The 24,108-nt window shown below is 38.9% G+C and overlaps 2 protein-coding genes across 3 annotated transcripts; one reads left to right on the top strand and one right to left on the bottom strand.

Annotated features, from left to right (window-relative positions):
• Positions 1-252: 252 nt before the first annotated feature.
• On the top strand, positions 253-8,289 carry cdkn2c (cyclin-dependent kinase inhibitor 2C (p18, inhibits CDK4)). Its single transcript, XM_077583671.1, has 4 exons — positions 253-374; positions 1,345-1,671; positions 1,953-2,310; positions 8,006-8,289. The coding sequence occupies exons 2-4, from the start codon at positions 1,537-1,539 to the stop codon at positions 8,017-8,019; spliced, it is 507 nt and encodes a 168-aa protein (XP_077439797.1). The 5' UTR covers positions 253-374; positions 1,345-1,536; the 3' UTR covers positions 8,020-8,289.
• rnf11b (ring finger protein 11b) lies at positions 1,964-23,672 on the bottom strand. 2 transcript variants are annotated; one of them, XR_013296385.1, is made up of 7 exons: positions 23,071-23,672; positions 15,394-15,563; positions 13,633-14,395; positions 8,521-8,675; positions 7,980-8,071; positions 5,585-5,787; positions 1,964-2,284 (listed from the first exon to the last, which is right to left on the bottom strand). XR_013296385.1 is itself a non-coding variant. In XM_077583672.1 (3 exons), the coding sequence occupies exons 1-3, from the start codon at positions 23,191-23,193 to the stop codon at positions 14,224-14,226; spliced, it is 465 nt and encodes a 154-aa protein (XP_077439798.1). In that variant the 5' UTR covers positions 23,194-23,672; the 3' UTR covers positions 10,863-14,223. The 2 variants fall into 2 exon arrangements, 1 of the variants encoding a protein (XP_077439798.1); XM_077583672.1 differs by lacking the exons at positions 1,964-2,284; positions 5,585-5,787; positions 7,980-8,071; positions 8,521-8,675 and having other exon boundaries at positions 10,863-14,395.
• Positions 23,673-24,108: the final 436 nt, after the last annotated feature.

Genomic DNA, 24,108 nt, shown 5'->3' with positions numbered 1-24,108 from the left:
CATGCGTGCATGTGTTTTGTCTTGTCGTTTGTCAAGTGCGACAAACGGGGAAGTGTCCAAAGTATTGCGCTTTGTTTCTTTTAGCGGAAGCTACCGCCTACTTTGTCCTTGTAGAACTCATCCAATCATGACTTGTCCTTTTTTTGTAGATGTAAATGGAGGAAGCTGGGGAGACGCATAACCGCTGGACACACATCATCCATTGTATAGCTGTAAATTTAACCTCTCTCTCTCTCTCTCTCTCTCTCTCTCTCTCTCTCTCTCTGCCATACAAGTGCTCGTACGATTCTTCAATTGTGCGTTCGTCATGGATTTGAGCGGTCTATGTGGTCTGCAGCGACGACGCTCGTTTGAAAATGAGCGGGAAATAAACAGTGAGTTGCGTCACTTTTTTTTCTTTTCTTTTTGTTGCTTCAGGTCGCCACTGCGTCGTTACCTACTGTATTTGGCTCCCGTTTTCATTTTGGGTTGTATAAATTCTCATTTTTCTGATCTTTTCTTTGCCGTTGTTGTTGTTATACCGGCACCTGCGTCTGAGAGGTTTGGATTTCGGTTTCTGATGAGGAGGAGGAGGAGGATAATGAGGATTAGTATTATTATGATTAAAAAAAAGTAATATAAATAATAATCTAATTATTTTGTATTTTTTTTTTGCTATTGACACTTTTTATCCCCATTTGGAATGATTAATATTATTAGAACTAGTAGTCTCATTATATTATGACTTTTTTATTATTATTAATATTATTAATTATTATTCATATTTATTACATTAAATTAATATATAATAAATAATACAAGTGCATTTTATATGCTATTGGTTTGTTTAATAAGGTTATATGTGTATTATTTTGAAGTCAGTCGCAAAAATAGCCTGTTGCATACTGTATTGCCATAATATTGCTCCAATATTGCCAAAACACTACAATGACGTGCTGCTAATCATAGACTGACGCTTTATGCTTCTATGTAAACACATAACACCATGAATAAATGTTTAAAACATCTTAAATATACAGTGGATTAACTTGATGTCTACAAAAATACATAATATAAATATAACATAATACATTTATTTATTTCACATTATAAAATTATCTTGTCAATTATTGTATACATTTATTTATTCATCTGCTCATCCCCACTCAACTGCAGTTGTCTTATGGGTGAGAGGTAAGGGTAGGATTTATGTAAATGATCTTTTACACACTATAAATGATCTTTTACACACTATATTTATAATAAAGTTATGCTTATTCAATCCTGTTCATTTCATATGAAATGTCCTATAACTTTACCATTACACAACAAAACATTTGACACGATATCTTTCATTCACTTCAGGTTGGACATCCATTTTCCTGATGAATATGAATATGTTACTGCCACAGTAAGAGGGCCTGCTGCGATAGGCCTAGGGGAGGAGTCTTTCTCTTCCTTTTTTTCTTTTTTTTTGGTGGCCTTAGATCATTTCCCAGACGTGCCTCAGATCAGCCATCTTAGGCCTCCTCCAAGCTGCTTTTTTTCCTCCTTCAAATGGCTGACACTTTGCATTTTGCTGATCTTCTGTGCAGTGCCTCTGCCAACGGAAATCTACCAAATGTTTTAGTGTTACTGCAAAATGGAGCTGCTGTCAATGGATACAATACTTTCCAAAGGACTCCATTACAGGTTGGTCTGGCCTTTTTTTTCTTGCACCTCCAAATAAGTTTGGTTTATCAACCTTTCTGGCTTATTGTAAAGATCTACATACATTAATCATTTTTCATAATCTAAAAAAAATGGGAAGTAAAATGTCGTTTTTTGTAGCTTATTTAGATTTTTTTTTTTTTTAATCAAATTTTCCAATTCATGTTATTTTATTTTTGCTCATATGTTATGATTAAATGATAAATGGCTATATTAGAATTAAAAAGCTTTCAATAATGCAAACGACTCTTACCTCTTCACAGGTTGTCAAACTGGGCAGCACTCTGCTCGTCGAGGCCCTCCTGAAGGCCGGAGCTGACCCCAACCTCCGCGATCCGGTGCTCGGCCTCACGGTCATCCACGACGCCGCCCGAGAAGGCTTCGCGGACACCGTGCAGACGCTGCTGGCTCACGGGGGGGACGCCAACGTCGCGGACGTGCGTGGGAACCTTCCGCTGCATTTGGCCGCCAAGTGGGGCCGCGTAGAGGTGGTTCGGGTTCTACTGGGAGCCACCGCGGATCCCGTGAAGGTGAACAGTGACGGCGACACTGCGGAGCAGTTGGCGCTTGTCCACGAGAGGAATGAAACGGCCGCCTGCATCCACAGTTACCTGAGCTCAGGTGAGTAGGCTACGTTTATTTGATTTTTCGGTACTTGTTAGAAAAAAAAGAAAGCAATGGGGAAAAAAAATACAAATTATTCTAAGAGTGAGCCATGACTAAACTAAAAAAAAAAAACGTGTTGACAATTATAAAGCTAATTTTGTATTACGTATTCGAACATGTCAACAACATACTATCGACTGTTAAGGTTAGCTTTAGCTCAACTGTATTGTTTCAATATGCGTCTAAAACAAAGACAAGGATTAATATTTAAAGCAAAAAAAAAACATAAAAACCCATACTTGAATTTTATCAAACTGATTTTGGTGTCGTAGTTCTAATATTCACTATCCTTGGCTATAACAATAGCATTGCCTATATAGTTAATTTAATACTCAATAATAATAATAATAATAATAAATGACACTTGTTCAAAATGTAGGTAAAATTAACATTTTATTCTGTCGTAAGTCAATTGCATTTTACCATTAGCTTTAGTTATATTACCTGATACTTCCGCAATGTTGACACAAAAGAACATTTTATTCTTGCTGAATAAAGTTCTGTAGGCCTACAGATAGTTTGTTTGAGATTTTTTTTTTTTTGCATTTTGTTCTTCTAAATCCTACTTAGAGTCGATTTTATCAAGTTAATTTTGATATTAGCCGTACTTTTATTCTCTAATGTCAACGGGATAGTGTGCTGGCTACAGTTAGTCAAATCATTTCCTGTTCACAATGTTGTATTTAGTCATGAATAAACTTTTACAATCCAGGCACAATTTTGTTCTTGCAAATCGTTTCCTTGAATAAAAAATATGCAAAAAGTGTTGCACTCTTTTATCAAGCAAATTTTAGCTGTAGCTAATATTCACGAATGTAATACTTTAGTTGATTTATTATACTTAGAGTTAATTAATTGCTGTTAAAACACTACTTTATTTCATTTAATGAGCAAACACTAAAATAATATACAAATAATGTGCAACTATAACAACATTGTAATACAACATACACTGTTTTGTCAAGTTTATAGGCTTATACTTCTGGTCCTATATTGAACTTTATTTTGCCCACAGTTCTTTCAGTCTGACTTGCAATCACATCCCAGTAAAGAAGCCTATAGTAATATCATTATTACACAATTTGTAGTTATCAAGACAATCAATACTATTCAATCTCCCTATTCACTTCAATTGGACTACAGGGTTTGCGGAAAGTCACCCTGTATAACATTACAATATACAGTACTGTATTCCAACGATATTACTAGCCGTTTACAATTGTCAATATTGATATTAGCTAGCCTAATATTAACATTACAAGGACTGTGACAACATTTTGTCTCTATAGCCTATATATTTTATACTTCCGCTTAGCTAAAACACAAGATTATTTTACTATTGGCCATACAAGAAAAAGTACTTGAAATTGACTAATGTTATAAAATTAGCTATGACTGTAATGCAACCTTTCAGCAAAGTGCTGTAGTAATTTTAAATAGCAGCTAATTTCATTATAAATACAGCTACAACTCAAGACATTTTGCTATAGCTAATGTATATAACATTAGTAGTTTGCAAGCATCAACACATGTAACTATGATGAAATTTATTGAATAATATTAACATTATTAGCTACACTCTAAAAGCAGTTGGGTCAAAAGTATCCCAATTATGAATCAAAAATTGACCGATCCACTTTATGGGTCAATCTGACCCAACTTTGTGGGTTGTTTTATACAAAATAACCAAATGTTTTGACCCAAGTAAATGATCTGACCAATATTTGAGAGTTGTTTTACGCTGAAAGACATTTTTTGTTTGTTTTTTTTACTCAAAGTTGGGTCAAATCGACCCAAGTAGAGAATCGGTCCATTTTTGACCCATAGTTGGGTTATTTTTGACCCAACTGTTTTTAAAGTGTACTGTATTAACTACAGTTGATAATATCAGCTATCAACAAATGCCATTATAACCATGTAATCTGCTAGCTAATATTAATGTTAGCTTTGGCTGGATCACAACTTTTTAGCTGTGTTATAGCTACTTTATATTAGTAGCTAATACTCTTTAGGCACAACAGGAGATTATTTTGGTACAAATATGGTTTTATATCAGGCTAACACTAACATTAGTAATGGCTAGATTGTTATCTATATTGAAGTTATATTAGCAAATAGCTAATGTTAGCTAAATGGCAATGTTAAAAGCTGAAATCTAATGTTAACCATTGCTACCTTTTCAACATGACTGGCTGGCATTTCTAAAATAAAATAAAACATAATATGAAGTATACATTGTATGCATTTTTTTTTTTAACAGCCCCATCCTCTGTTTTGGTAAAGAATAAACAAACTCAGTACTTCAGTAAGTGAATTTGCATGTTTCTTAAGGGCACACTATGATTGAAATTAGGCTAAACAGTGTGATTAGATTACAAATGAGAACACAGCACTCAAGGCCCTTTTTTTGTGTGTGCCTAGCGCAATTCTAGCAAAGTATGCATGGGAGAAGTTTTCTTTCTTTTAGCTATTATGCATGACTAGCGCCGATAGAATCGGGCGTTTTGCCCTGTTGTGCGTTGCGGGATGGAACGCAGCCGACTCCCAGCCAATCGAAGCGGCTCCGCTCATTCCCATTAAAATCAAGGTGGTTGAAGTGCACACAGTGCTCGACTTGCACCTGCGATGGAGTGTTGTATTGAGTGTTACATTGTTTCTAATGTAGGCTGAAAGTTGACTTAACTTGTATTAAGAATTGCTTAGTTTTATGATGGTGAATAGACTCTGTAACAAATGGGATTCTCAAATATATTTTGAATTCTAAATATAAATCGCAGACCGACCTGCGTCACAGATTAGATTTTTTTTTTTCAACTTTGGAGGATCCAACTGTATTTGCATGATAATTACAGTTTGTCACTATATTTTCAAAATGTCATAATATATAATAATGTGGGGGTTAGCGGTTTGCCAAGGGACAGGGGAACTGTGAATCCCTGGACTCAATAATTGCCATGCTACTGGGTGGTCTCGTTTTTTTGTTTTTACTGTTTTGTTACTTCTACGTGCCAAAACAACATCAAAGGCGATTCATGTTGTTTGTACTCTCTTATTTGGAGCTGAGGGCGCAGTCAGAGCCATTACAGTTCAGTTTTGATGTAGTCTAGACCAGAATCTGAGGTGGAACCAACGGCAGAAACAAACAAGAAACTAAAAAAAAAAAAAAACTTTGCTATTTAATTAGCCCAAAATAATTAAACCCAAGACTACAGAAAATAGCCATACTTACAGCAGGACATTAAAAGATGCGTGCTTCAAAAAGAAAATCCAAGTGCCCAGTCGACTGGTGAAATCACACTGGTGGAATGTCTAGGGCAGCAGACACATGGGACACGCCTAAATTCCTCCGCGAGACATCCAGGAGGTCAGACGCAAGGAGATATTCTGGGCATTGTGCCATGGGAGGGAAGCCTGGGGGTGGCTGTTGCTCACCTGGGACACGGACGGGCATAGCGTGGGATTTTAGCACGTGCACAAAAGTTTAGCAAGCTCAGGCAGGAAGAGCTAAAAGGTTTAGGCAGAAAATAGGGAAAATCCCAGTGGAGGCGGCAGGAATAAGCAGAGCATTCTAAGAGCTAGTATGCATAAAAAAAAAAAATAAATAATATATATATATATATATATATATATATATATATATATATATATATATATATATACACACACACACACACATAACGCATAGCATGTATAGGCTAATCCCTGAGACAACTGGACCTGGTTTATGAAGAATATACCAATACCTGGTGAGAGGCCCATTGAAATAATTGAAAGTTATTTTTAAAAAATCGTTTGATTAAAGTGATTGCCTAAAAAGGTTGTGCAACAAAATATTAAGGGTATACCATGTTTTTTTGTTTTTTTATAATTCTGTTGAACCACAATTCAAAAGCAATGTCTGATTTTCATTGGTTTATTTTCCATTACATATTTATCTATTATTATTTTGGTCAGATTCAAGTTATTTGTGGGTGAGACTGTGGGTCAGACAGTCCTGGAATTTTTTCTGACATAGGCACTACCTCGTTTTTTTTTTTTCTTAGTACATTTTAACACAATGTCTTACAGTCTTAAGGCACTTTCAATATATAATATTGTCAGTTTAACTCAAAATTTGGCATTGGGGAAAAAATCTTTTTAAGTTTGAGGCCTTCTTTTATAGCGTGGTCGGGCACACTTTGCGGCATATGCAGCAGAGTTGATAAATCAGAAGTTAAGCATGTTTTTAAAAAAATGGGGAAGAAAGAATAGAAGAAAAAAAAAATACAGTTAGCTCTTGATCACGGAAGCGAGTTTTGCGTTGATTAAAAGCTTTAAACCGTCCACCTGGTGGCGCTCCACAAACGCGCGTCTTAATCTGGACTGTTGATGTGTGGAAAAAGTTGCGAGGCGTGCGAGGTCAACACTTTTTTCTCACTTGTTGTGTCACTTTAATGTTTTCATAAAATCTGTCTCAGGAAAGTAACAACTCGCAGTTTTCAACCACGACCAAAATGACGAAGGCCGCTCAGTGCACGTCTGATGGTCTACATTTCGGCCTACCCACATTACGATGCATAAACACGACAGTTTGGACGGGGGATTATTTGTAATCATAAAACATAATTTGTAAAGGTGGAACTTTAGTATAGAGCATGTTGTTTGTGCAAGTGTGCGAATATAATAGAGTGTATAGAATAGGAGTGATTGGGCGGGAAAAAAAACAACCGTTTACAGCCAAAATGTGCCAATTCGAATAAGAATTCACGACGAGAACATAGGCCTATATCTGCTAACAGGAGTTGCACCCAGACAGGCACGATTGGTCCTTCCTTATTATTTATTATACTCGTTCCAAAGCGCGTTTACATACCGGCCCGTTGGTTGTGTGTCAAAATATTTAAATCTACCATTGTCGTTTAGCTGACTCACTTTGGTTTAAAAAACAAAACAAAAGAAAACAGATGGTTCCAAGTCGCCACGCGTAGGCCTAAATGCAATTGACATAATTCGGTTTTGTTTTATATTAATACAAGTGTTTTAGGTTCTCATATGTTACACAATATATACGCTATCAAGCGCGTGTCGGTCTTTCAACCTTATTGTCGTCGCACCGCATCTTTTCGTTTATGTTGTTATTTTAGCAACATGATGTTGACGTATAATATCAGGTGCAATGTTTGTTTTTGACATTTATTTAACACAATGCTTTGATTGATTTTTTTAGCGCGGCTCTACGAGAGCTTTGACATCCAACGAGGTCAATTGAAGAGTTGCTTTAAATGCCAAAAAAAAAACACATTCGGAAGTGACTGTCTTGAAAAGTAGAAATGTTAGTTATGAGTGGATCTGTCTGTAGATTCTACAGTCTGCGGAGTCGACGCAGTTGAAAGCTCGAGGAGTTGGTTGGCAGGGTTGCAGGAGGCCTAGAAAGGGGGCAGGATGTGGTTGTGACGTACACATCTAACGTTTGGATTGGCTGAAACGTAGCTCACGTGGAACGAGGCCGGCATATGCATGACGCGGGCTTGGAGGACTTTGCACTCTCGCTTACATATGTTTGCCCGGTGTTGTTGTCCACAGGCCACATATTATATAGCTCATTTATTTGCACAGATATGTACGTACCATCCCCATGAACTCACCCGTTTTTTCTTCCTTTTCCACACAGCCCAGACGACTTGATGAGATGTGGATCCGCAGCTCTCTCCTTCTGCTCGTTTTTGCTAAAGTAATTCTATAGAGCATTTGCAATGTTGTTAAAAAATGCCATTAATCAAGAAAGAAAAATGACAAGGTCAAAAATGTATTTTATTTGGACAATGTTACAAATATAGGGACGACTAAGTTGTGCGAATGTCAAACTTTTTCCAATCAGACATTATGTTAAAACCTTTGTAAGGTTCGTGTAAAGTGTAATTCTGGGAATGATAATAAACAGCTTGAAGCCAGCAATTGGGCTGTTTTTTTGTGTGTGAAGAATAATAATTGTTCACTGTCTGCCAAGAAAAAAAATTCCGAGCCGAGAAACAGCGCCTATCTCGAGTCAGTAATGGGTCAGTTCAAATATGTTAGGTATGATTGTACTATCATCAGAGGAATTTTAGGCCTGTTGAGATACATTAAGAGAACATTTGCCAACCTCATTAAGGATGTTACTTATTACAAATACAGAGTTGTACTCACCCTTAGTGATTAGTGTCTTGGCGTATCACATGGAATATTTTCAAAGTTCTTCCGTTGGCCACTCTTCAAAGAATCAATAGTATCAGACAGGTCGGGTCACACTACAGTGCACCGCAGTAAATGATCTGAAGAGCAACTGTTGCGCCACTTTGATTCTGCCATGTGTGGAAAAAAAAAAGGTCTGCATTCAAGACAGTACATAATCTGACGTATGTGTGAAACATGTGCTTGATATGGTTAGTCTAAGAATGTTCTATTTATTTGGACTGCACTTTAAAAAACATCATGAGTGTAGTTTTAAATCACAAAAAAATTACATGTGTGGGCTACAGTCCTGTGGATCTTACATTTCTGAATATGTGCAACTGTAGTCACTGGAGCATCAAGGTTTCACCTTTAACATGTTTGTCTATAACTTACTTTCTAAATCACTGTCTGGTCCATGTTTATTGTGGTACACATCATATCACCAAACAGCGCGGTGCCTACCAGTCACTTAAAAAAAAAAAGGCCGATTTACTGATTACAATTTTGACAAACACCTGTGATGTTAACTAGAAATCACACCTTGGTTTTACATGTCACCATGGTCAAATTATTTTCCATTTTTTGTAAGTGTGCCACCATTACTTTTGTCAATTTAAAGTAATACAAGACTTATGAAAAGCTAACCAGCTATTCTGTAAAAAATGTTAATTTAAACTCTTCCCTGAAGAAATTGTCAATTTATGTTGAGCGATTATGATTTTATAGCACTTTTTATGAATATTTTTGCATTAAGTACAGTATCGGCCATTTTGGACAGTCACGTGATCATCGTGACGTGTCGCGTGCGTAAAACACGCATATATGACACGGCCGCTAATGACGACAAAGACACTCACAAGAATTATTGCGTACCACGGCGGACATCACAGGTGGAATTACGCCCTATAGCAAAGAAGCACTTCTTCAAAAGCAGTACAGTCACGGAGGACTCGCCAAAGATTTGTATCCACTCCAGCCGAAAGCGGAAATGAAAGTGGCCGATAACCACTCATTCAACCGGCCGGCTCATACGTTGCAAATCGGAGTTGGGGACCGTCTACAAGTTGCGTGTTACATAGGCTCAAATTACCAGTCAAGTCACCATTGACATTGTTCACACTGAAAATGTAAGTTGTGGACGGTCCCTAACATAGACGGTCAACATCCGCGTGACTTTTACTCCGCTAGGCCAGCTACATGTCGTGTGCTAAGCACGCTTTAGCCCACATTAGGAGAGGCAACCCCCCGCCGCCCCACCCCTACATGGAATGACATGAAACATGACGAGCTGAGGATTTTACTCTGGTCAGAATTGGCGCAGTAATTGGGATAGAAAATTGTCTTTTTTTCCCTTGCCCATTACGTCAGCAAACTCCCATTCAAGTGAACGACGGCAGCTGTCGTTTACGCACGGGAACGTCATCACGGTCACGTGACCAGGATAATGGCGTTGCATACGGTATGTTTTTTATTTTGATACTTAATCGGTTTAAAAGAAAATGCAGGGATTAAGATGTCAGAGATATTTGCACTTTTATTCTTTATACACAATATTATATTAATATTGCCTAATCCAATACTGGAAAATTTGTTATTAGTGGTGTGTTTTAAGTTATTTCTGTGATCACTATGGGTTTTTCTTCTATTTTGTCTAGTTGTTAATTTTTTTTAATTAATAGCTCATGGACAGTGTCAAGTAAAACTGGCAACGTTCCTTTTGGAAACATTTGAGGACAGATGTGCAAGTTAACATAAAATAGGTTATTTTAATAGCAATGCCAGCCTGAAACCGTCTTTTGCCTTCGTGTCGTCCTCATACAATCCATGACATAATTAAATACTAATTTATGCAAATAAGCAAACATTTTGTATGAAAGATAAATACAATTTTAGGGAAAACTCCTAAATAAATGTAACAAATATTACAGGACTCGGGTTAATGTAACTGCTCGGTGGTCCGAATTAAATAAAGAAACCAGCCAGCCATATGTGAATACTCATTACAATACATATTGTGCCCACCCCTGGCATGAAGCGTTCTCAATCAAATCTTCAACTTCTCTACACTATGACAAGTGGTGATAGTAATATGACACCATTAGTTCCACTTAGCAGTCATATGGTTCTCCAATAAGAAACAATATCAAGTCACAATGACTCACATTCAGATTCCACATTCAAAATGATAACCACCATTTTGCTTGGTCTTTCTCACCACTTGAATATTCTATTTACGGTACCTCTTTGCTTCAACACAGACAGATGGAAAACCTCCCCCCCCCCCCAGGTGTTGATTAAATAAAAGTGAAAATAAGTAGCTTCTTTTCAGTTGCAGTGTCTATTTATTTGTCATCTGTAGCTCTCTGCATATTCATGTATATGCTCACGTACAAGGAAATATCTAACAAGGATCCTTACACAAACATAAAACACACATAACCCATTCACATGAGCAAACAGAGATGAACAGTTTGGGTTTTACAAAACTCCACCCACAATCAACACGTTGTGCCAGTGAACTCGGCCTTTTTAAATAAATAAATGTAGTGAGTGAGGCAACCACATGTACAGCTGTTTCATTGTCAGTGAAACAGCCGGCCAACACAGTTTTTTTTTTTTTAAATCAGCGAACAGGCAAATTTATAAATGCCAAACCGCAAACGTGCCGACATTCACTCTACCTGCATAACATGAGTAAAATTCTACTGGTGGTAACAGATAAAAAAAATATCCAACATAATTTTTTTTTTATGTCCCTTAGCTTTGGATGCCGTTCCAGTTTGCTGCAGCGGTTCATTTTCTTGCTGCCCTCAGTCTCCACGTGAATAATCTCTTCGCTTGGAAGTAAACACAGGAGACACTTCTCCAGGGTTAAAATAGTTTTGAATTATTTATTAGTTACTTTGAATTTTAATTTGACTTCTTTTTTTTTTCAGTTAGTTTTAATTTATTTTTAGGGCAAGTTTGTTAGTTTTTATTAATGTTTATTTAGTTGGAAATGCTTCCTTCAGTTGATTTTTTAAATATGGAGTATTTGTTGAGCGCGACAAAAAAAAGGTCACTAATTATTGTGTGATAAGGTAAACAACCATTCTGTTCGACTGTTCGATCTTCCTTCTGTATGGACATACAGCAATACCAAAATACATTCAAAATGAGCCCCAAAAGCTTGTGTACAGTATAATGGTCAAAAACTTTCATCTTGTGTTATTGACAAAGATGAAAAACAGACATTTTCACTATACTGTAAATATTGTTACTTCTATACACATAAGATGTGCATAAGAATTTTGTTGTTGTCATTAGTTTGCTCGTCTCGTCTCATTACGACTGTTGCGTTCAAAGCAGCGTGGTTTTCAGTTTCCTGTTAACACTCAGAAGTGGAAAACGGACTTCCCCAAAATGAAGCGAGCCAAGCTGGTGCGGTGCAGGAGAAAAGTGACACAGTGACACTCAAGTGGTGAAAGCAAATTCCTGCGATGGGTTAGGCAGCATGGTGACTGCACCAAAACTTAAAAAAAAAAATTCATGGCAATTAATTTAGTGTTTTACGGCCAACAGTATTCGTCCTATCTCCTGATGTCCAAATGACTCGTGTGAAAACAACAAAGCTAATATTTGTCAATTGTGAGCCTGTGAATCGTCGTGAGACTCTTTTGTGATTGAGGGCTATATAAATAAATTTATGTGCACAGTACTGCACTTGTATTTGCACATCCATTACCTTGCCATTTGCAACAGTGCTTGATAAGATCCAGCCCAAGACCTGAACCTCGCATTAGATACCAAATAGTGACCGAAATCCAACCCCAGTGCTACAAATGTTTGTTGTGTTTTTGCCAATTTAACCCAACCACCTTCCTTGCTTCTTTCCCCTCTAAGCATTTGAACAACCTAAGGCCATGATACTCACGACGGAGAACAACGTACAACATGACGTCTGTGCAAAAACTCGAAGCGAGGATTTTTCAAAGGATCGGTACATTATCATAAATGTTAGGAGAAAAAAAAAAAGAAGTGAAACATTTGTGCTTTCGGAAGCCTCTTTCACACACAGATTCTGTCAAATCGGTGGGCCCGATAGTCGATTTGGCGTGTAGCCATCCACCCGTGCCTTTCACACAGAACCCTCTATGGAAAGTGTTTATTGAACTTTTATCCACTAACTTTAGAAGCTCTTTGTCCTCACTAGCAAGACTACTCAGTGCACTAGTAGAATGACACTGTTACCAATGCATCCATTATCAGAACCTCTTATCCTCGTGAGGGTCACTGACATGCTGGATCCTTTCCCAGCCAATCGCAGGGCACACACAGACGATGAACCAGTCACAATCACATCTAGGGACACTATATAGGGTTTAATTAACCTACCATGCATGTTTTTGGTATAAGGGAGGAAACCCACGCAGGTACGGGGAGAACAAGCAAACTCCACACAGGAAGGCCGGAGCCCGGAATGTAACTCGCAACCTTCTCAACTGTGAGGCAGATGTGCTAACCAGTCATTCGCCGTGCCACTGACTGTTTTCCTACCAGCAAAATTATTTACAATTTTACTCCAAGTGCCACTTTTGGCCTGCTAATACACAAACGTTACTAGTAATTTACTGTTCAGCACTACTATGCCCAATTAGTAGAATAGGCACAATTGAAACAAATGTTACTAAAGACAGTCATTTGACTAGTATGCCCTAGCTGTTCTACTAGTGCTCTGGATTGTCTTAATAGAAAAGACAAAGCGCGTGCTACATTTCGCCCTGCGAATTTGCTGGCTTCCGACGTAGTACCACAGGCACAGCCAGAGTGTAAAGTTTAACCAGCTGCTGAATCACCCTTTGTGTTTAAAGTCCTGTCGCTAACATCCAATAACCCAAATACGTAAAACTGAATGCCGGTTCTACTGTTTTGCCTCCGAAGCTGCCAGAAAGGCGGCATGAACGTGTCCCAAGGGGCGGAGGGGGGTGTTATGGAAATGGTGGCCTCGACTTGACTTACACATCATTTCCTTTTGCCATGTGGGAGAATCAAGCAAAGCCCTTTACAACAACAACAAAAAAACACCATCAAGTGGACATTTCTCACCGGCGATCAAGACTGAGACCGTCTGTTGTAATCTAATCACATATCTGCGCGGCTGGCAGCTCGGAGCGGCGGCTGTAAATCTCGAAGACTGCTACTTCTTCTACCTCCTCTTGGCAAGGATCCGAGGCAATCTGAGGAAAAACAGCATGGTGGGCAGATGGGCCATGTTGTGTGCCGTCACAGTCCACGTCAAAGATACACTACTCCCAAAAAGTTTGGGATGCCGGCCTTTGAAATTTCATGGTGAACCTAAAATGCATTACAACCTTTACAGGTGAACCATATTTGTCCTTCAACTTTTTGTGAGTAGTATAAGTATGCGAGAGTAAGAGTGTCTCCGCGACCCCCCCCCCCCCCCCCCAGATGTCCACTTCTTTCACTTTCCCAATCACAATCCTGACCAGCAGGCCCACTCGTGTACTCTTGCTTCCATCTTTACTAATCCTGGATATGTCCACGAGTGTGCAGTCTTTGTATGCGTGTTTGTGTCAAAGCGTGGTCCATATGTATGTGTGTGTTTGTTTGTGTGTGTGTGTGTGTGTGTGTGTGTGTGTGTTTGTGCGCGCGCAGTCGGACATGTGCAAGAGTGTGTCAGTTGGTCTCATAGGAGGAAAGCAACGCGGCGTCCACCGGCTCCATGCAGGACGGGCAGGTGAAGGACCTCATGAGCCAGTCATCGATGCAGTCCATGTGGTAGATGTGCATGCAGGGCAGGAACCTGATGGGGTCCCCGTACACAAAGTCCATCATGCAGATGACGCACCTGTGGACCCAAACGCACACATTTGACTATTTCCCTGACAATTGACCCAACTGCTAAAAATGAAAATCCACAACATAGTGAGACAATTTTTTTTTAACAGTTTTACATGCTTTAAACACTTGGTAAAAGTACTTTAAAACACAGAAAACTGCAAGTATAAAATATATAGAAAATACTATACATATAATTATAGTGTCTGTTTTATATGTGCCTTTAAGAGGTGAGGTAGCGTGTGACGACAGACGCCCAGAGCGGGACTGGCACACACACACACAAAAATCGGACCCAGCCCAACATGTAGTTTCTGTCACTGATTTTTACTGATGATATTTCAGTTTGCAATCTGTATTCGAAATTGATTAACGGACAAGCCCCTCTAAATTGTTGGCCAGTCTCTTGGGGTAAAATGTAGGAAATAAAAGCATTGCATCGGCCCCAAAAGAGGACGGCCCACCGGGCATCTGTTCTGTATGCCAGATGGCCGGTCCAGCCCTGCAGACGCCGCAAGACAGAAGCAAAACACTTAAAACGAGAATGCTCAATAAACCCCATGCATCTAGCATGTACACAATTATGACCTCATGTTACATAACCATCTGTATTCAGTAGTCAAACTATTTACACAAGCAAACCAACCACCACATTAGGCTCACCAGTAGTAGTAGTCATCAGCATACTAGCCTGAATAACTGATGTGACATTACACAGAGGCAAACAAATCACTAGCACTTTACAAAAACAGCATTAAGGCCAACTTACCTTTCGGCATGCAGTACACGCAGCAATCAATGTTAGGGAAGGCCGCCAAATTGTAACAGCAAAGTAAGACTACATCGACTATTATTAGTAGCTGCATTAGGAGCGAAGCAAAAACATGCTTTGACTTTACTGCATTTAAGTGCTGCCAAGATTGTACCAGATGGCTCTGTTGTTTCTTATTATACATTCCTTAAAAAAAAAAAAAATTCTTAAAATCAGACCAGAGTTTCACCACTTACTCTCGAATCTTTTTCTCAGATCCGTCCCGCCCGGGGTCGAAAACGCCCCTCGGAAGGTGCTGGATCAGTCCGATGCGCTGGGCGATGCGGACCTGCTCCTCTTCCGTCAGCTGGGTGGCTAGTCGGGCCTGGCTAGGTGTCGGGTGGTAGATGGGAACGTGAATCTGCTCCTGCACACAGACGAAGAGAAGATGGTTTCAGTCAACAGCAAAAAAAAAAAAAAAAACCTGCATCTAATGTTTATTTGTAGCAATGCAGCATGTTTCCGGCAGTAGATGGGGATGTTTCCCCACAACAGCTAGCTAGTTTGGTACCCCCGTGTTAGTGAAAGAAAAAAAAAAGAGCAGCCGGTCACATAATTTACTTGAATCTGACTGAAGTAACAATAAATGAAAGGTTATGAAAATTAACTAATGAAAATAAGACATTGCTTTTGGAGTTGTGTTTCAACAAAATCTTGGACAAAAATAACTGTACCCTTAACCTAATATAATGTTGCCCAACCTTTTGAGGAACTGCAATCAAACCATTTTTGTAACTTTCAATGAGACTTGTGCACCTCTCAGGAGATGTTTTGGCCCAACTCTTCACAAGCAAACTGCTCCAGTTGTCTCAGGTTTGAATGGTGATTTCTCTCTTAGCTCCTAAAAGTCTAATGTTTTGCTCTTACCCATTTTTGGGTCATGCAAACTACCTCAATAGCATTTATGTACACTACAACAAAATTAAATAGTGAACGAAATTTCCAATTGTAATTATTTGTATGACTAGTTCAAATCAGGGCAGTGGGGTTAAATAGTAGTTAACAAAGCATAGTAGTTGGTGTATCTGTCTCACTTTTGGGATATTTGGGTTTGAGTTGATGCGCCATAATGTCTGTGGCATTTTAGAGACTTTCAAAATAAGCTGCATGTTTAAAGGATAATAAAAAAATAACTTTTCAGGAACCCTTGGACACCCTGCATTCACTGTAAATTACTACTTTGAGGTGACATGAGTTTCAGTATGGAATTGTATGAGTCAGTCATATTTGAAAGCAACTAAAGGGCACAACTTGAAATAGCGATGACTGCAGATGTGGCACAAATAAATAACAATCCTCAGTAAAAAAAAAGTATTTAATTTACAGTACTTGGAAATTCATTTTCTGTGCAGTCTGAATAATACATTTGTATGGGGCAGTAACACGAGCGAGCACCAAGAGTGGCCATGAGTCAGCAAAACTGGCTGGCAGGCAAGGCCGAACAGCTCCTTCTTTCACCCATGCCAAAAAGGGATAAAAGCGACATCCACAAATCCTGGGAGGGGGTAGCTAGCTGCCACACTGTTTGTGTGTGTGTGTGTGTGTGTGTGTGTGTATCAACTGTGCCATTGGTCAGCAGTCTAATTGTTATCATAGGCCTCTCTCTCTTCTCTCAAATATGGTGCGTCAGCTGGGTCGCGACACTATTCGTTACGTAACTTGGGCTCAACCGGGAGCACACGGTAGGCGCGGGTACGGATGAGCGGGTTTAGCGAATTGGCCTGGGAGAAAAGGCGAGTAGCGGCGAGTAGCGGCGAGTTGAGCCTGCACGGAAACCTTGAGTCTTCAGCCAGGCTGGGCTGCTGGATGAAACACAAAGCATCAGACGGTGTCAGCTTGCCAGGCCTTGTAACAGGAAGTAGACAAAATCAGCTTAAAATGCTGAAAATGAAATTTTAGGATGCAGCGACCCCTCCATTCATTGCGGGTCATAAGCTCCAGACTTTTTTTTTTTTAAAGATAAGAATTGTGTCGATGTCCCAATATTTTTTAACCTGACTATGTCCAAACATTTTAGGGATGACTGGCAAATGGGAGTCCAGACAGGAAGCTAAATAAAAACTAATATCGCAATTCCTCAAGGGAAATGCAGTCATGCGACCAGCACGCGAACACTGAAGTCATGAATATTTCCGCTGTAACAATTTGGCCTTAGATTGTTTAGACAGACAAAATATGACGTCATCTGAAAGGCAGACGGAGCACCTGTGGCAAGTAACATCACAAACATAAACCACTGAGAGGGTCTTCAATTTTGGGCTACCGAGTAACAAAATCTCTGGACAACACCTGTACATGCGACAGAAGTCCCACATCATCACACCACCCAACAACAATGGCAAGATAAGGACACAGGTTTCAATCCCAGGATGTGTTTGCTGATAACAGCAGCGGCTGATGACTCATGCTTTGTGTGTATGCACATTACATTATCAAGCTGGTGAGGCAGGAAGAGGATGACCTAATGGATAAAGCCAGTCGTGCGCCCAGCAACACAGCTGAACTGCACAAAATGCACAAAATTCCGTTTTGGAAATGCTCGGGAGTTTCTCCCAAAATAAATTGAAGCAGTTTATTTCTCAATGAGGAGCTGAGGAAAAGATTGCTTCAAATTATTTAAGGTTAGCAGCTGATGCTAAATTTTAGGATCGCTATTTTTTTTCCTGATTTGAGTGGTCATGTAGCAACCACACACTTGAAAAAATTTACACCACAACAGCGCTAAAATGAAATGTGCTCATTTTCCAAGCCTTTCCCCATTTAAAGGCTATTGGATGCAAACAACAGATTGCATCATGTCAAATTGAAACCATGTCACAGGCTCATTTTGAGCTCTGTTATGCGTACAACAGTCTAAGAATTGGATTCCGATGGCTTGGGAACTTAAGGTATTGGTTGTTTGGAAGCACATTCCTCAGGTCAAAACTAAAAGTTTCTAACATGCTGATGTATTTGGGAATATTCAGCACAATTTACTGCATTTGTCTTCCACCGGGATCCTGTACTGTTTTATGAAGAATGTGAAAATAATCATGCAGAATTAAAATCACTAGTCACTTTTTGGAAATATACTCACAAAAGAGTCTGAAAAGTCAGTAAATAAATGTCACCAAGTTGGCAACACTGATTGCATTTTTGTCAACTAGCTCCTCTGTTTGCAGATATATTTTTTCGTTTGTATCACGGAAGCCACATGAAAACATTTACACGGATTATTTTTTCTTTCTTTTATTATTATTTTTAAAATTGCCATGACCCACTCACTGCAGATCATTTCAACATCAAATGGAAGAATTGTTTCAGTCTATGCATGAAGCACAAAACTATGCCTTTTGAAGACCAAAAAAAAAAGCGGAATGGTCCATCATGAAAATTGACAAAGGAAGGCCAAAGCCAGATTCAAACAGGCAGACGTGCTAACCACATAATGCTTCCTGATTTCATCTATTTTCCGGATATTAAAAATAAAGACATTTTTATGTACTCTGACACAAACTATTCACTTCCTGAGATTGCAATTCTTTGAATGTTTGTCATTCTTTTCAACTCCTGACCTGTCCAAAATTGACTCCTGAGGGAATAAACCAACAATGTGAATGTGAAAATAATCATGCAGAATTAAAATCACTAGTCACTTTTTGGAAATATACTCACAAAAAGAGTCTGAAAAGTCAGTAAATAAATGTCACCAAGTTGGCAACACTGATTGCACTTTTGTCAACTAGCTCCTCTGTTTGCAGATATGTTTTTTCGTTTGTATCACGGAAGCCACATAAAAACATTTACACGGATTATTTATTTATTTTTTTTATTTATTTTTTTAAATCGCCATGACCCACTCACTGCAGACCATTTCAACATCAAATGGAATAATTGTTTCAGTCTATGCATGAAGCACAAAACTATGCCTTTAATTATGAAGCCATTGTGCTGAGTCACTGTTTTTTATGGCTGACGGGCCCACGTACGTAATCCTTGGCACTTAGCTAACTTAAATGCCCTTGGCAGTTAGTGTAGGTCATGCTAACAAATTAGGTTTAAAGGGCATTATACTGGGATAGTAAAAACACAAGTTGAACTGCATATAGGGAGGGAGCATGCATGTCATGTAAGTGTTGCTACGGCTATGTTTTTGTTCTCATATATAAGAAGATTCTGTTACCAAAAAGAAATTGAAGTCAAGATTTTATTTTTTTTATCTGTCATCCCTGTTTTGTACACGGTGCATTGCAGTTCACACTAATACAAACAACTTTATCTCCCGTCATCTGCTCTCAGAGAGTCAGCATTTTTCTCACTAGCTGCTTTCCAAATCACAAGAAATTATAGACTTAAGTCACACATAGTCAACATGAAAGCTCCAATACGGCGGTGCAGCTATTCTCTGACACGAACCACGCTCTCGACTGAGCACTTGACATCATTATAAAGCAGACGCTAAATATTTCGCTTGCCTAAGTGGTCAGAGCCCATCCTATCCACTTAGGCTGGCTGGTTCCCACAAGAGAGGAAGTTTTAAACGCAGCTGCTCTTTGTTCCCAAGAATTGGCAAATTCCAAAGAACTTTCTTGTGCTTGTTCAGGAAACTTAGTGAGAAAAAAAGAAGAAGCACCATGTGCCTTTGGCTCAGACGCCCGCCCCCTTTGATCCATTGCTGACTGTGTGGATGTTTGTAAGACAAGGCCTAACAGAAAACCACAACAGAGAAAACAAGAGTACGTTTACAAACTGCCATCAACAAACGAGTATGGTTTTACGAGTATAATACCAGTTAACTGTGGGTGGTAGAACCAGATCCATAACTTGAGTAACACCCTCCCCAATTTTTTTTCTATATTAATAGTTTAAATCGTAACTACACCATTAGATTTTGAAGAGGGAAAAAAAGCGCAATGGGCCATCATGAAAATTGACACAGGAAGGCCAAAGCCAGATTCAACCAGGCAGACGTGCTAACCACATAAATGCTTCCTGATTTCATCTATTTTCCGGATATTAAAAATAAAGAAATTTTTATGTACTCTGCCACACACTATTCACTTCCTGAGATTGCAATTCTTTGAATGTTTGTCATTCCTTTCAACGCCTGACCTGTCCAAAATTGACTCCTGAGAGAATAAACCAACAATGAAACAGAGCTGCACACTTGAAGCCGGGAATATTTCTGATGAGTCAATTCCAGATAACATGGGGAAGAGTCATTTGACTCACAGTGCAGGAATCTGTGTATGTTGTGGTTTTGGCCAAATTATACAAGGAATCACCAAAAAATTGTTTAACTCATTCACTGCCATTGACGACTATAGATTCATGTGAACTATTTCTATTAGTTTAAAAAAAAAAAAAAAATTCATTTTTTATGAAAACCTAGAAAACATATTTTATTGTACATTTATAACAGACATAAAATTTGTGATTAATCGTGAGTCAACTATTGAAGTCATGCGATTAATTACGAATACAAATTTTAATCATCTGACGGCCCTTGTTTTTAATTTAAAAAATTTAAAATTAGGGGCGTCAGGCGATTAATTTTTAAAAAAATTGTAATTAATCACATGACTTCAATAGTTAACTAACGATTAATCACACATTTTATATCTGTTCTGAATGTACAATAAAAAAAATCTAGGTTTTCATACACTTGTTAGCAAAAGTGGAAAAAAATGTTAAACTAATAGAAATAGTTCTAATGAATTGTTTACGTCTATAGCCGTCAATGGCAGTGGATGAGTTAAGAATCTTAGAATTTTTTGGCATTATTATTATTATTTTTATTAGTGGACCAAGTCCAGAAATTGCTGTTTATATTAGAGCATAAAAATATATTTATGTCATTCATCACTACATTAGGCAGGGTTAAATAACTTTTCACTTAGACTTAGTAGCAGAATCTCTTTGTAAACGAGGTTCTTGACAGCAGCGTTTTATGCTGAAGTGTGCAAGCACGGCAAAAATGTGTGCTGTGTTCTCAGCTTGGGGAAGGTTGTGCTTACTGTGGCCTACTGAGGGCCATTTCGGGGGGTTTGGATCAGGCTGCTATGAAAGAGCCCTTTATAAATGTAGCTTTTAACTAGTTAGTTAAGCCTCTTGTGAAATTCTATCAGTGTAAACGAAGTACACCACCGGCCTGCAAAAGCTTGGTCAGACAGACTCCTTCCAGACAGCTAAATGTCCATATTTCTATGTTACGCACCCAGTGGCCATTTCATTAGGTACACCGGTACCTGCATATCTCAGAAGTCTACCTTTACAAAGACTATAATGCTATTCGATCGAGAAGAATTAATCAGCCCATTAATCATTAATCTATATTTAATTCTGCATCGGCCTCAAAAGATCCATATCGGTTGGGTTCAAGTCTGAATGACTGTTTGGTTACATAAAACCTGCGATTGACTGGCGACCAGTCCAGGGTGTCAGCTGGGCTAGTTCCAGCTCGATTGTGACCTTAATGAGGACAAGTGATACAGAAAACGGATGGGTTCATGGGTTAATTTAATTGCTCTTGGAAGTCTTACAAGCTATGCTGAGGTCACGCATGAAGACAGTTTAAACTCCAAGTTTAGTTTGACTTATGATGTAAAAATAATAACAGGCATATGTTAATTAAATTTATCATTTCTCAACATATTTCCTCGACCCTATTGTCTTGCATGCTACACAGGGAATCCCTTCTCTGATTGGCTGACTGACAACTTTCAGTTAACAAATAAAATAACCACTAATAAGCTTGTACGAGCCTCGACTTAAATGGCTCAAATGGAATTTTTTTTTTTTTACCGTAAGAAAAGCCGTGTGGGAAATAAAATAGGCCATGTAATTTAATCATCTTTTTGTGTTTGTTTACTTGTTAGGAAGGATTTTAGAGGCATCTGAACTCTAAAGAGCTTATTCCATGTCCCCCCCCCCGAAAATTCCTCAAAGACGGCAGCCACCTGTCATACTGTTACTTACTGAGTCATTTACAGCAGTAATAGTGGAAGTATAGGGGTGTAACGAAATCCCATTTAAAAACGAAAATTGGTTTTAATAGTGCATCGCAAACAAAGATGAATGAATCCTTACTTCCATTTTCCATCCACTTGTTTTGCGCTTCATGCATCAAGATATGTATCGAACCATCCATGCAGAGATGCAGACCCCATGTACTCTAATTTCAAGAGGAAGCCAACCCAACCATTTTCTATAAAATAAAATGTAGTATGTGCCAACGAAATTTAATATACATCTAAACTGCAATGTTTTTACCCGTCTCAGTGAGCAGCCATTTTGCCACTTGCTGGCGACTGAAAATGACATCACAGTTGCTCAGGGCTTCGGTAACAACCAATCACGGCTCATCGGTTTTCTGACTCTGGTCATGTGATGTTGGCAAACGGAGCCGTGATTGCTTGTTACCTGAGCCTTGAGAAACTGTGATGTCATTTTTAGTCGACAGCAAGTGGCACAAAGGCCCTGAGATGGCTTTTTAAAATGCGTAATAGTGAGAATACTGTGTTTAGAGTAGTGGTGCTGCATAGATCATATTGAATTTTTTGTTGTTGTTTAACTACCCCTTAAAGTAGTGTATTTCATATTAATACATTTTATATGGTCCATTGCATTATAGATGTATGTATTGCTAGTGTTTAAAATATATACATGGCAAGAGGACAGTGGAAACATAATATTAAATCGCAATATTAGAAGAATACTTTTCAATATCGTTCAGACCTAAATCTATGGCGGATTACTGTATTCATAAATGGCAGACAGAACGCTGGGTTATTACAAAGCGGATTAGCAACAAAGGGACGATGGCGAACCTGTCAACATCTGAACTCTATCTCTCTTTTACTACGGTACACCAGGTTGTCTTTTAAGAAAGTTACCTGGTAAGGGGGCGGCGGCTCCAGGTCGGGGTCGGCGCCTTCTCCGTAGCTGGCCCGGTCCGACTGGGATTCGTGGAGCAACGACATGTCGTCCGAAGTTGGCGACTTGAGACAGTTGCCCATTTTCGACCGAACTCCTTCCCTCTGTCTCGCTCGCTTTCTCTCGACGTCTCTTACGCAACACAGCGAATATTTCACAGGCCACCTTTCCCACTGTTTTTCTTTTTTTATCTAGCGACGGCGGCGTGATTCCAACCAGCACGAACGGATGACGTCTGTCCTCCTCTCCCAGACGACGGGAGGGCTGCCGTGGACTCAACAACACAACATCCCTCGAGCTAGCCGCTAGCCACACAAAGAGCTAACTCGCACCGACTAGCTAGCTGGAACAGTCGCTCTTGGGTTAAAAAGAGACGCCAAACAGGCTCTTGTAATACATGGAGGGAAGTCAAGTGAAGAAAGGCCCGACATTACTAATTTCAACTAATAGTAGTTCTTCCCGGAAACCCTCACTCGACTGTAAGGGACTTTCCAGTTTTCAGTCGCCCTCGACATCGACAAAAATATGGGTGCTGTAGCAACACTAAGCACCGCCTACCGTAATATTTGCCAATCGGCGGCCGAGTACGTCCACGCAGCATTTGTTAGCAACCAATCGGAGCGATCACAATGTAATTCTCTGTAAACATAAACAAGAGCTAGGAATCGTTACATTCGCTGTACATATGTGCGATTTAACAGCATTGTCATTTTGTGTTTTGATAAGTTAGTATTCAATGAGATTTTTTTAAAAAAGTAATAAGGTAAAAATGACTAATTGAATGCAGGTAGCAGTTTTTTGGGGGAAACTGTCTAATATATAAACAAAAGCAATTGACTGATTTTGGTGTGCTTGATCTTGCATCCTTCGATTTTTTTCTGTATGAGACCCACAGAGGAAAATGTTTGGACATCCCTGGTTTAGGACAATTAAAAGCTCTAATATTATTGCATTAATAAAGCCTTTTTTCAAACAAAAGAACAGAAATGAACAAAAAC

This window comes from Vanacampus margaritifer, chromosome 13, assembly GCF_051991255.1.
Source record: "Vanacampus margaritifer isolate UIUO_Vmar chromosome 13, RoL_Vmar_1.0, whole genome shotgun sequence".
NCBI classification, from domain to species: Eukaryota; Metazoa; Chordata; class Actinopteri; order Syngnathiformes; family Syngnathidae; genus Vanacampus; species Vanacampus margaritifer.
This window is presented reverse-complemented; position numbering and strand designations above follow the sequence as displayed.